The 14,305-nt window shown below is 36.8% G+C and overlaps 3 protein-coding genes across 3 annotated transcripts in view; all 3 read left to right on the top strand.

Annotated features, from left to right (window-relative positions):
- LOC110462595 overlaps positions 1 to 13,025 on the top strand; it is a 26,596-nt gene extending 13,571 nt beyond the window's left edge. Inside the window, exon 3 of the transcript XR_002464300.1 lies at positions 12,861 to 13,025. The gene's annotated coding sequence lies outside the window, so the exon portion shown is untranslated. The remainder of the gene's footprint in view (positions 1 to 12,860) is intronic.
- LOC110462593 (sodium-dependent glucose transporter 1A-like) lies at positions 765 to 2,901 on the top strand. Its single transcript, XM_021516604.1, has 2 exons — positions 765 to 1,069; positions 2,366 to 2,901. The coding sequence occupies exons 1-2, from the start codon at positions 868 to 870 to the stop codon at positions 2,899 to 2,901; spliced, it is 738 nt and encodes a 245-aa protein (XP_021372279.1). The 5' UTR covers positions 765 to 867.
- On the top strand, positions 5,850 to 9,167 carry LOC110462596 (transcription intermediary factor 1-beta-like). Its single transcript, XM_021516608.1, has 2 exons — positions 5,850 to 5,934; positions 8,014 to 9,167. The coding sequence occupies exon 2, from the start codon at positions 8,043 to 8,045 to the stop codon at positions 9,147 to 9,149; it is 1,107 nt and encodes a 368-aa protein (XP_021372283.1). The 5' UTR covers positions 5,850 to 5,934; positions 8,014 to 8,042; the 3' UTR covers positions 9,150 to 9,167.
- Positions 13,026 to 14,305: the final 1,280 nt, after the last annotated feature.

A 14,305-nucleotide genomic window follows, 5' to 3' on the forward strand; every position in this document is an offset into this window, starting at 1 on the left:
AACGCTTCGCCAGATGTAAAATGACATTGTGAAAACAGGCTTGTGATACAAAAGTAACCAAAATTGGAGATATATAATATCGAATTTAAAACCAATCCTGCTTGTCCTCACGGAGGAAATTAGGCACGGATACATGATATGGAAACCGATCCAATCGGGCACACCTGTACGGTATTACATATCACGTGTTATCGGCATAGAATGTTAATTTTGCCAGACATTGAAAGATCGGCCAATGGAATGCTCTACAAAACAACTGTCTGCTTTAGTAAGGCAGTTATCAGACACATTACTAAAACAGCTACCGTGGCAGTTACCAATTAAATACAGGTAACCCCTTATTAATAAAGGGCCATCACATCTACCTATTAAATTCAGGCAACTCTAAACTACTTAGGCAGATGCCGTGACGGCTGCTGTGGGCAATTGTACGGGGTGGATGGTTGTGGCGTTCACCCAGGCGGATTCACACTAATCTTTGACTTATTCTACGTAGTCCAGTAATACGTCGCGCCGTCAAAGCTGCAGTTTAAGATTCTCAAACTTACTTACTAGCGGAGACAAATGTGAAATTTGGCACGTGCAAAAGAAAGAAAAGTATTCATGCGCACAAAATGCATTCACCCGTGAAGGTTCATAAGGAGTTTATACCTGTTATTTAAACATTGTACCGAAACGTTGCATATTGTTGTTTTTTTCTGTACGCAAACCTTTTTTATTTATTTATCTAATTTTTTAGTTAGTATGCATTAACAACTTTATTGCATTTTGCGTTCTTCACAGGGATGGATTCTAGCTCAGACTAGTTCAGCCTTGCTGGATCTTCAGAGAATAACGTCCGTCACCCTAGACGAATCTTCCCTCTATATGACGTTCCTCAGCGTTGGGTTCGTTGTTGGTTCATTCATGTATGGAGTTGTCTGCAACCATGTCGACAAATATATCGTACAGTTTCTCGCCCTGACGCTCGCCGCTATTGTTCTGGCCGCCATTCCTTGGTGTCGCATCCACGTCGCCATGGTAACTGGTCACGCCATCGTTGGGTTCTGTAACGGAATCATAGATTCAGGTAAACCGGCAGTTAGTTATAGGAAATACCACAATAGATTTATTTATTTAATATCACAAATACATTTTTGCCTGAGAGTATTATATTGTAGGAGAGTTATTTCATGATAAGTAAAAGGTCACTGTCAGTTTAAACTCAGGGTTTTACTTACGTCCAAACATATGAAATTTTTGAAGACTAAAACACATACCTAAGTCTAGTTTTGTTTGGTGTGCTTTGATTACTGTTAGAGCCTTTATGCTTTAAGGACGAGCCAAGTTATGGTGTTGCAGGAAACAGGAGTACCTGTGGAAAAACAACCGACCTTCGATCACAATGTCGCGTTGTCCAGAAGATTGGTATTCATGAATCACTAACTGCTGTTTAGGTATTCGCCTTAGGACCACTTGACGATTAACGGACCGTCCCAGAAGTCGACGTCCAAGCTTAACGTCGCTTATCCGGAACCGTTCTAAAACGGCGACGGAAATAGCAAACAGCGTCATTGTTACATTTTAACAACACATCGTTGTTGGTTTGTGTGTGTGTGTTTACTTCATTTAAATTTTATATTTGTTTTTATGAAAATTCCACAGGGTATGCTTTTCTGTTCAAAAATATTTTCAAAAGATAACATATGTTCATGCTGGAATACAAAGTCCAGGTACATCTTTGTATCGTTAATCACATTGTTAAATTTGACAAAAAGGAATTTCGATATACTGATTAACAGAAGAAATGGCTAAAAATATCGTAATAACACGCACGGTTTTCCACGAAATGGGCGGTTCCGACCACAACTTTGAATATATTTTATATACAAAAAATCTTAGTGTATATATTTGGATAACGTAATGGTCGGATTTGTTTTGCTGTGTATTATCGAATAAGCATATTGAAATTACTTAAAGAATACAGGAAACCAAAGTTGTCTTAGATTTTTATCTGTTCTCGGATGAGGGTACTATAACCAATAAAAATACAGCATTGTTATTTATATATGTTTACATTTGCTCTGCATCCTTCCATTGAAATGCATTGAGAAGGTAAATGTTGTTATCAAACAATAACATATTTAGTATTTTATAACGTCATCAATCGCTATTGTGACGTCATCAATTTAACTGTTTTCAAGACTTAATTTGACGTTAGCAAATACTGTTATAGGCCTATAACAGCCATTGTTATTGCTGACAAACCTACGTAAAGTCCTGCCAGGTTGTATTAAGTTTGTGATTAATAGCAATGTGTTTTATAGGACCATAACATCATTTGCTAAAACATTCATTGCTCAAATATATAACCTGTATGTTGTAGTGGTAAATGCAGAGATGCTAGCCGTCTGGGGAAATGGTGGACGAAGTTTCATGCAGGCAATGTATTTCAGCGACTCGATTGGTGGAGTTATCTCCCCTATTGTGACAGCCCAGTTTTTGTCCTTCCGGAAACTATATCAGCATAATATGCCGGATCACTCAACTGCCAATGATGGAAACAATGCCACTTTAATAACAATGCCTACTACTGATTTGTATATCGAACATACCAATACTCTCAACAAAAGTGGAACCTTTTTATTTAACGTCACTGAACGTGACTTGCATATGCCTATATCTTTCTATCATTCATCTCAGCTATATATTGCGTATATAATATCGGCCTGTGTTTGTATATTTGTTGCAATGGCCTTCCTGCTTATGTTCTTCACTTTCAATCGTGACATTTACTCTGATAGAGCTGTAACGGAAATGACGTCATCGAAAAATATTTCAAAATATAGAAAGATAATTATCCTTATCAACATGGGTTTAATGGCTTGCATATACACCGCAATAGAANATGGCTGTCAGTAGCATTCATAGGCTTTTTCTTCGCAGTCATTCTTCCTACGGTCTTTACATGGACGGAAGAAGATTTTTTCCCGGTAACTGGACACATTTCATCGTATTTCAATATCGCAGCTGATTGCGGTGCCACTATTAACCCTATTGTTATTGGAACGCTGATGGAAAACTATTCACCAATGTGGTTCACTTACATTTTTCTGATTGAGTCTTTTGTATTGCTGATGACATATGTTATTGGAGTGTTGCTCTCACGACAAAACAGAGCAAATCAGAATGGAGATGCTTATCAGGAAATGAAATAGACTGATGCATGGCCAGGTCACATTTTCGTTTTTTTGTAATAACTGTTTCTTTTATGTGTAAATATATTTTGTATATTTTGTATATTTTTTTTGTCATAAACGTTGCGCAATGATGGTTTTTTGTTCAGAGTGATTTTTATCATTTTTATAGTCATGCCGAAAAACAGTTTCCAGTTCTTTACATGAACCCCTGGCAGGAATGATTTAACGATTCGCGTTCATACTGAAACCATTTGAAAAATACCTTTGTCCAATCGCTATATACATAAATATTTAAACTACTTGTTTCATTTCTAAATTGACATAATAACATTTTACGTTTCCAGAAACCATGACAATTGGTCCGTTGTATTACTCTCGTTAACATTTTCTAGGTGTTATATGCAAGTATTCTGGCGTCCTTTTATAACAATAACCTTTAATATATATTGAATTAACCCCAGCCTGACTATGACTTTGATATATTATTTCAAAGCTAAAACCCAAATTTAATTTCCTATAAAAGTTTCATGTTTACATGAAATACATGTATTAATATTTATTTTGAAAAAAGGGAACAGGACGTTCCATCTTGGACGGCACGATGTTTTATTTGAAATATAAAACACAAACGCAGGTGTCATCATATCGATAAATCACACAAAATCCCCCCCCCCCGCCAAAATGTATTTCAGCGATTACACTAAGAAGCAATAAACTGTTTAAAATTCTGAAATTTCTTCAAACAGGCTTAATAAGAATATTCTGTCAAGATTTGAAAAAGCAAAAATTAAATTAAAAAGGGAATACTTTATTATTTCCCTGTTATGGGATCTAGAACGCTTTTCCTAGTCAGTACAATGCTCTCTTGATTGTACTGAAGACATCATTTAACCATTATAATTTTCGGTATATATTCAGTATCAAATGGCAGAGATAATAACGTTTCAATGTGATGCAGAAAATTGTAACATTAGTTGTCCTTCTTCAGTTCCATATGATAATGAGGAAATTGTATAGTTGTTTATATATTACACAATGCCCATAATTTACATATAATAAATCTAATACACCATTCAGAAAATCATTAACTATTTCCTTATTCAATAGTATACACCGTAACACTATAAACCGCAATAAAACTGCTCCGTTGTCTATCATACTTGGCTATTTTTTATGTTTTAAAAAATTGCGTATTTATTAAAATATTACATCTGTTTTAATGTGCGTTTGAATGTTTTAGGCGTCTAACTGTCTACTATCTTCCTCCACCACTGGGTCGTGAGTTCTAGACCTGTGCGGCTACTAGTATTCTATTATATTTAGACAAGAGATAACTATGTCACAGTAATGTAGGATATAGCCTTAAGGTTGTTATTCTCATTACACAGGTTTTACAGTTTTGTCACTTGAACTTGTGGAGAGAACGCAACACAAACACATAGTTAAAGAAGTTACGCATTTGAATGGTCTCTATATACATACAAAAACACACGAGAGACATTATTCATTCTGATCAGCAAGCTGACTGTTGATTTGACGTCAATCGTCCTCTTACTTATCATTAGATAGCGTTCACTTGTAACAAAATAGGCTGTGACACACTTCATAACATAACTTTGAGAATTAACGCTTATATTGGATACTGTCTTATCTCGTGATAAATAATACATTGTTATGCTTTCATGGTAATTTTGAGGTAGAACGTTCACGAATTCTGAGCGTGTTAGCAGGAATTTCCTGATCATCTGCGCACCTAGTTGGGCTGTACAATCGTGTAACAGTGTAATGAGGCCACATTAAGTGTATTGGGGACAGATCACAAAGGTAAGGTTCCGGCACCTGAGCTGGGGACAAGCGTGTGAAGAGCTGGAAATGAGTCGCGATTGATATGAAATTTAAAGGGCGCAATATTAAAAGCATTGTCAGTCCCCCCCCCCCCCCCCCCCCTACGTTTGACTATTAGAACAAGTACGGTCAACTCAATTTTCAAAATACATATTATATATACATATTATATATATAGGTAAAGGCTGCCTATTTTTTTTCTCGTGACCGCTGACAAAAATAAGTTATATTACACTTGTTTATGCAGCAACACGTATAAGTATAAATATGCCTGGTACATATTAATTACCGATCATTAAAACAAATTTATGTTCAAACCCACCTCTACTTCTCCACACACTTTTTTCTATATATTTCTGTTCTTTCATGCTTTCATTTCTTTCTTTACTGCCGAAATAAACTAGGATTTCGATGAACTGATTTAATTCTTCTACATTGTCGGAGCTATGGTCTACAATCTATGCCACGTATGACATTATTCTGTTGGTCTGGATGGTGCCTATATACACAAATAAACACAATACATGATGTGCCTAGTTTTTTTTAAATGCACACGCTTCTATTTAAGCTAGTAATCAGAATGTAAAAAATCGAAGCCTCCATCCAAGCAGAAAGTAGTCTGGTGAAGCCTTCAGATTTTTAATTCTTCAGTAAACAGCTTAATAACTGTTATCGAAATTTATTATCTCAGATGCAGATGTAGCACCTCTTAAGAAACTTGTATGTGATTTTGTTTGTTTAAGCATAAGAATTCATTGTGTAATATCCGGAATTGTGATACCGCCTCTCCCATTCGATATTTATATTTTGCTTAACATACGTCGTTGTTTGGAGACAGTTCAAGGTGTAAACAACTGTCTGGTTGATTGGAGACGAGTTTGTGCTTTCCTTTTAGACAAGAGTTTCCTAGGTGAGTATTACGGACAAATATGTGGTATTATTACTTACATATCATGCTAATTACACAAATAGTCTCTAATTATCTGTGTATCTCACATTTTTGTCTGTATCACAATGTAAACACACCTTTGCCGTGTTAGATTTATACAAACCGAAACTCCAGTAGTTAAAATTGTTTGTAGCCCGTTCAAAATTGATAAACTTTTTGAACTGATATGAATGGTGAAATAAATATACGTAAATATTACGAACATCACAGGAATTTTTGCATATATGTTTGTTTTATCTTAATCATGTTTGTTCGTCACCAAACAAATAAGAGTTGCCTCCCTTGCTACGCTAAATCGGCCTAAAACTGAGATGGTATCAGATTGCAAAACACTGATTTAGATTTGATATAATTAAATAGGGAGGTGTCTCTCTAAATGATATCATCGCCGATTATTCAAACAAGTATGAATAGTTGTACATATACACAATCATTCTTACCATCGTATTGCACTGCCACTATATAACCCTGCCACATTCAGATGACATTCATATAGGCTATGGATGCAATGACCCGATTGTTGACGTAATCATTATCCATGCCATGGAATTGTAGTTGTTACGTTGGATACCAATAGCTTCTTTGGATCGATATCTGTTTTATCAATTGATATTAGATGCTTAAAGTATTTTAACCTGATACTGTACCTGGGTGGTCGGGTGGCGCAGTGAATAACGCACTTGCCTTTCACCAATGCGGCCGTGGTTCGATTCCACGATCGGAGGTGAAAAGGTATGGGGGTCACCTGTCATACGACGTGGGTTTTTTCTGGGTATTCCGGTTTCCTCTCGCATTAAAACCCCCGAGCTCTAAAATCCGGGCCAACAAAAATGATTAATATAATTTGAAATGACTTATTTCATAATTGTTGTAAAATAAATACAGTTCATATTATATAATACCACTTATATAAAATTAAATCAAATACTATCAACGGGAGCGAGGACGGGGCAAATCCCTTCCCACTATTTAAGATGTGTGGGACAATGGGATTCAAATACAAAAAAGAGGCGCTCATACCCGACGAGGCTCATGGGCAGTATTTTATTTCTTTGGATGGGGGTATTCAAAATTGGTTAAGCGATGGGGCTGAGCATTTCGACCTTATCTCTCCTTTTCAAAACCAAGCATGCACTGCCCACCAGTGGACTCGGAGTGAGGCTGAAAAGGTGTATCGATTAGAAACGGTTGAGATGCCAACTTTCTTACCATATAATATGCACTCGCTAAGGCTTGCTAAACACAAAGATTCAATTCGCCTGTCAGCCTGGTATGCCCCTTAATTTGGCGTTAAGTCTTTGGTCATAATTCGGTTGGCTTTCAAGGGAAAGATGTATTTCGTTGCTGGGTCTTAAGACTATTGGTATGGACTCGAGGTCTCGATCAGGCCTTGTTGACATAGTCCAGATTCCCATCATCAAACCAGTAGAGATCCCCATTCTGTAACCATAGATGCAAATGCTAATCATGTAAAGGCAACTAATTAACTATCCAGGTGAGCGATGTTAACACTCTTGGCTTTTTGTTTATCAATACATTTAGGTGTTCCCATGTGTACTCTTTGGTATATACTGGAATTTAATGAGACAGTGTTTTTATTTTCACTTAGAGAACAAATGCTAATTCCATTATGCAAATTCATATCGGTCATGCGGAAATATATCGTGCATGATTAGGTTTTATGAACGAAAAAGAAAAGTGCAACTATTTGCCTTAAAAGCCAGGCTCGGTCGTCTAAAATACTAAAATTTTAGTGCCATGTTTAATATGAACATGCTGAATATGAATTCGTCATTTAATATGCCATTATTCACAGATCCATCTATGGGCATCTTATGGAATCAAAATCACCTATGACATGGAAATATATCGAAAGTGAATATCAACTAATTATAAACTACTAGGCCACTACATGATACATTTGTAACCATTTTTCTTTAATCAGATATGCAAATGAGGCTCCATATGTTCCTAGCCGACTTCTCCTGCTTAACATCTTATTGACAACGATTTATTATCTACGGGTTCGTTCAATTTCAGGTCTGTGTTGATCCGGTCTCGACCACACAATGGCTGAAGGCGGTCTCACTCCGGACTTACACCTACTGGAGTGTCCAATCTGCCTGGAGCGACTTCAACAACCCAAGTCCTTACCCTGTCTCCACAACTTCTGTCAGGATTGTCTCGGGACCTATATCACCAAGGAACTGTCCGGAAAAATGGCGTCGGCAACATCCTTTTCTTGTCCGATCTGTAGGAGGATGACGTCTCCTATATACCAAACAGAAATCAAAGATAAATGGGCAGTACAGTTCCCGACTAATAATGTGATCCAGGACCTTATCCAGCTCAGAGAACGTTCATCTGAACCATTGTACTGCAAACCCTGCCAGACAAAAGGTAAGCTGAACAACCCAGCAAAATTCTGGTGTAAATCGATGAACTTAAATTTTTGCGAGGCTTGTAAGGAACAACATCATGATATCTTACATTCTGACTGTGATATAGTCGATATCACCATGAACGATAACACCCGATTTAAACCTAAAAAATCGTCCCCTCGATGTGACCGACACGACAAGAAAATAGTTTGGTATTGTGAGAACCATCAACTTCTTGGCTGCAACGTATGCGTTTTTAAAGACCACAGGCGTTGTGAAGAGGTTTCAACAGTGACAGACTATTTTCTGGAGTTAAGAGCAGGAACAAAACTAGAAAAAATGCAAGAGGCGCTGAAAAAAGGGTTTGAGGTCATGGACTTATTAGTTAAGGACTTTGACGGACAACTCCAGGCCATGGTACAGAACCAAAAAATCGCACTGCAGAGTATCTCAGATCTACGTGAAAAGGTGGACAAACGGTTGAACAAGCTTCAGAAGGACATCACCGACGAGTTGATCATGACATTCAAAGAAGAGAAAAGTAATATGGAGGAATCATTACGGCAGTGCGAACGCATGATGAATGGTATGCTAAATACCCTGAAGTCGTCCATTAAAGCTGCAGAGGGCAAACACAACATTGAGACGATAAGGTTGTATCAGAGAGGACAGGCAGAAGTGGAGTCGTGCAAGACCCTGATCACGGAGATGAAAAAGTCTTTCACGTCCGTCAGCATCAAACATAAAATTGTCCCTGGACATGTATCATTAGTGATAACGCTATGGGAAAGATAGTCATCCGCAAAGAACCACGATGCATCCCTTGTCACCGTTGTGATCTTTCGCCCCCCATGACAGAACGTCGTGTAAAAGAAATTAGAAGGTTCAATATCAAGTCCCCGTCAGATGAAAATGAATGCCATGTCCTTGGTGTTGTGTACCTGCCAGGTTCCCAGATAGTAGTAAGTGATTGCTTCAACAAAAAACTGAAGTTGTTTTCAGACAAAGGACGGTACCTCAACGAGTTGCCCATTCAGCAAAAGCCTTGGGATATGTGTCTGGTGAACAACAACACTGTGGCGGTCGCTGTCAACAGTCCTGGTGGTGTATACGTCGTGAAGGTCGTGGCATCAAAACTATCCCTGTCGTATAAGATCAACATGCCTCATGGTAAAGACTGTTATGGTATAACACATACAGACGGGAGGTTTGTCGTGAGCTCATATAAAGAAGTATACAGTGTGACACAGGACAGAAGAGCTGAGTTGTTATCTAACTATAAAAGCTATTGCTGGTCCCTGGCACATGATCCAGTAAAAGGAGACACACTTGTCAGTCTCAGTAATACCACCCCGAGGTACGTCGCGGTGTCTAAACTGTCGGCTGACAAACGTCGTACGGATGTGATGAAGGCTGGTGTCGTGAGGCGTGCTAGGGGAATAGACGTGGACAGGGAGGGTAACATCTACCTGTGTGGTAATGACTCACACAACGTCGTACAGATGTCTGGGGATGGGTCAAACGTCAGAGAGCTGCTGAATTCATCAGACGGAATAACCGATCCATGGGCAATAGCTGTTCATGGTGACACATTTGTGGTCACTGATAATGGTGATACAGATGAAATGAATTATGTACGTGTCTTCCAACTGTAATGAACTATACAAATAGAAACAAATGTGTGGTGAACACTTGAGATAAATGTTATCGTAACAAACGAATAAACACATTGTAAAGATTAATTTAAAGTTTGAACCACAACATAGCAAGTATCCGTTTCTCAAATTATCAGCAACAAACATAATCGCCTGTATGATTGTGTACAATCTATGTATTGAACAAAACACTTGTGTAATAGGATGTTTTTAACCCGTTTTGAAATTAATGAAATCTTAATAATTGATTTAAATATACATATTGCAGGTATACGATTTTGTTAAACATGTTTTGTATATGCATATATTGTCTGGTGTGAAAGATGGTGTAAGGACCTTTCATGAATCTACCTGTGTAGGTGACATGTAATTACCTGAGTGTGCATGTGAGTGACTGAGTGAGCTGCTATGACACCTGACTAAGGACGGGTAATATGATTGGACAGGACGGATGCCTTAGTTTACCTGTGTAAAGGCTTAAGCCAACTTGGGCACTCCGCTCCTGACCAGCTGACATGAAGCATCTAGTTTGAATTTGAAAAAGTCAAAAGTCATGATCTGGTAAGTTTTTACTCTATTTGTTTAATAGGTCTTTGTATATCTAATATAACAGGAAATGTAGAGATTAAAGGATTTGTTTGTTATTTAATTGTGGGTATGTAATTATATGTGTCTTTTTGTTTATTTAACTTTCTACGAATTGGCATTAAATTCATAATGGTCAAATTGTTTATCAAGTAAATTTATATTATATTAGTATAAAACTCCTGGTTGAACTTACATTTATACTAATTGAGTGGAATTTGTGGAAACCTCCACACCATAGCTGTGGGGTGAGTGATCAATATGTCTAGAATTTTAAATGTGTATGAGAAATTTGTAATAGTAAAACTATAGGTTTGAAAGTAATGATATTTTTTTAATCATATTAAGAATAAATTTATAATATTTTAGAATAGATAACTGAATACATATATACTCATATACAAGTTAAAGGTTTAGAAATCAGTATGTCATTAAATTTCATTGTATATGTACATTTGATTGGGTAAAATAGAATATAACAGCATTTGTCGATGGAGTTATTTCCCTTTAATTATGTTGTGTATGTAAGTATGGGAGGCATGTTTTTGTTGAACGTAGAATTTATATGTTGTATTTGTTTTGTCAACAGGGTTTTTAAATGGAATAAATATGTAAAAAGAATTCGGATCTGATTTGTTACTGTTGTGAACCCAGGTAACACTTGCATGAATCAAACATCGTCGTGAATAGAAAGAACCGTTCAAAAGTGAAATGTTCACATTGTGAATGTTAATTTTCACACTGACTGGTGTTACGTCACAAAGTAAGTGATAACGTCACATTCATTGCCACTTTACGTGGCACAGACTTGCAAAAGTCCAATGTATTAAACAATTATCAAAAACAATATCACAATCGTACTGAATGTAAATATAAGGATTGAATGCCTACCAGTGCAGAGTGTCTGTCTGTTTAAAACATTGGCTGATTAAGCAAGTCTGCTCAAAATAACCTCTCGCCATCATTTTGTCAGATTCAGTACGGTGACGTATAAGCTGAAGGCGAAAATAAATTAGACAACAGAAATTCAAACTTCTGTTAAAACAAAAGACTAGAAAAAAACACGCTCTCAGGGTCACTCTATAGTGCCAGATAATCATCGGGAAACAAATAGCAATGCTTTCCAACAATAAGAGCGATTAACATTTCTTTATACTGTTATATAGAACATTCCAACGCGACTTGTTTACAACGCGTGTTTTGATTGGACACGGACCATGTTCAAATCTGCGATAGAATCATGATCAATCGTGTTAAGCTCCTCCCATCGCACTTAAGCCACGCCCCGTTTCAAACTAAAACAATATGGCGTCAAGCTCGCCTCTTAGCGAAATTCCGCTGATAAGACTAGCAGGCAACATAACAGAAACGACCGATGACATGTATATGTTGAATGAATTAAAAAGTAAAAAGAACACATTCCTTGGTGTTGTGTACCTGCCATGTGCCCAAATTGTAGTAAGTGATTATAAAAACAACAAGCTGAAGTTGTTTACAGACACAGGACAGTACCTCAACGAGTTGACCGTTCAACAAAATCCCTGTGGTATGTGTCTTGTGAACAACAACACGTTGGCGGTCGCTGTCAAGAGTCCTGGTGGTGTATACGTCGTGAAGGTCGTGGCATCGAAACTTTCACTGTCGTCTGAGATCAACATGTCAAATGGTAAAAACTGTTATGGTATAACACATACTGACGGGAGGTTTGCCGTGGGTACTAGTGGAGGAGTATACAGTGTGACACAGGACGGAGCAGCCGGGTTGCTATATAAATATAACAGCACATGTTTTTCCCTCACTCATGATCCAATGAAGGGTGACACACTTGTCAGTGTAAGTAACAAAACTACGGGGGACGTTGCGGTGTCTAGACTGTCGGCTGACAAACGTCGTACGGATGTGATGGAGGTGGGTGTTGCTAGGCGTGCTAGGGGAATAGACGTGGACAGGGAGGGTAACATATACATGTGTGGTAATGACTCACACAACGTCGTACAGATGTCTGGGGACGGGACACAAGTCAGGGAACTTTTGACGTTATCAGATGGAATGGACTCTCCACGGGCAATAGCTGTCTGTGGTGACACATTTGTGGTCACTGATAATGGTGATACAGATGAACGGAATTATATCCGTGTCTTCCAACTGTACTGAAGTATACCAATGGAACCAAATGTGTGGTGAACACTTAAGATAAATGTTGATCGGAACAAACGAATAAACACCATGTAAAGATCTATATAAAGTTTGAGCCAAAACATAACAGGTATCTGTTTCTCAAAGTACCAGCACCAAGCATAATCGTCATTATGGTTGTTTTCAATATATGTATTGAACAAAACAAGTTCAAATTCTTTGTTTTCATACTCAATTGTTGTTTGGTGTATCAAATTTGAAATAATTTCATCATGATCAATAAAAAAAAAGATATAAAAACAATAAATGTGTTTGTAATTAATAAAGTATGAAAAAGATCCACTTAAAAAATTGTATGTTAATCAAGAATTCATAATGATTGCAAGATCACTGTTTGATGAAACCAGGTAAATATCAAACAAATATTCATGTTATTTATCAGACCAATTTAATGACTATACACATAGGATATTTTATGGTTTATCGTTTAATACCCTTTAGTTTTCACAAGGTAAATTCTGCTATACAAGTGATATTTATATATGGTGTTCAAAAGAAAAACATTAAATTTTCTATTTATTTTATTTTAAAAATACCTACAGCAAAGAAACTGTCTTTTCATCTAAAGAGTTGGGATATAATAATAAACCTGAAGTGACGTCATGCTAGACAACACAGCTGCGCGCAAGTTTGAATGTGCAATTCTACTGCTTTCTATTATTGGTAAGATTTGATAAATGGAATAAGTTTTGATAGAAAACTTAGCAAAGGCGTGCAAATATAACAACACATTTTACCATAGCTTTACATGTATTTGAAGAGAAAATATTCGGCTTTGAATGAAGTATATAGAAAGTACCGTTCTGTTTTGTCAATACCAAAAATGAAATTTTCACATTGTAAAAGGTTTTTCACACTGACGAAAATCGCTTTGATACATTTGTATATGTGACAGTGCGAAATATAGCACTTTTATCAAGTCAATAGAATTCGAAACTTCCCTGACTAAAAGGCTATAAAAATGTTAGTCGTAAACCCTGATTTTGTGGTGTGTATACGACAGCCCATACCGGGAAATATTGAATAGGACCGAATATTCAACAGTTCCATTGTAGTTATCACCTGATAACCTAAACTAAATAGAAAATTAATCCTTAAATAACTTTTTCTTTCATTTATTTCTTTACCTAAATACAAAGCCTCAGAGAAACTTACTTTAACCAGATATACTTAAGAAAATAAAACGTCCACCTTTTTATAATTTATTCGATCTAGAAGAGAAGGAATGCATGTTTGATGGACGTAGTATTTGAGCGAAGGCAGTATTGTATATTTATTTTTTTGTCAAATGTCTTTTGGCGATATGCCATTGCATAAATCAATATTCGAAGTCATCATAGACAAAAATATAAATGAAGCAAACATAACTTGCACTTGAATAAGTTTCTCTATCCAGGTCAAGTTTTCGTTTATTTCCCAGTAGAGTAAGTCGTAATCCTATAATTCTATTAACGTTATGTTCATACACTGACCGATGTGTTCCCATGTTCTCGAATGGACTATATATATATATAT

The sequence above is a fragment of the Mizuhopecten yessoensis genome, unplaced genomic scaffold, assembly GCF_002113885.1.
Source record: "Mizuhopecten yessoensis strain PY_sf001 unplaced genomic scaffold, ASM211388v2 scaffold10811, whole genome shotgun sequence".
Lineage (NCBI taxonomy): Eukaryota > Metazoa > Mollusca > Bivalvia > Pectinida > Pectinidae > Mizuhopecten > Mizuhopecten yessoensis.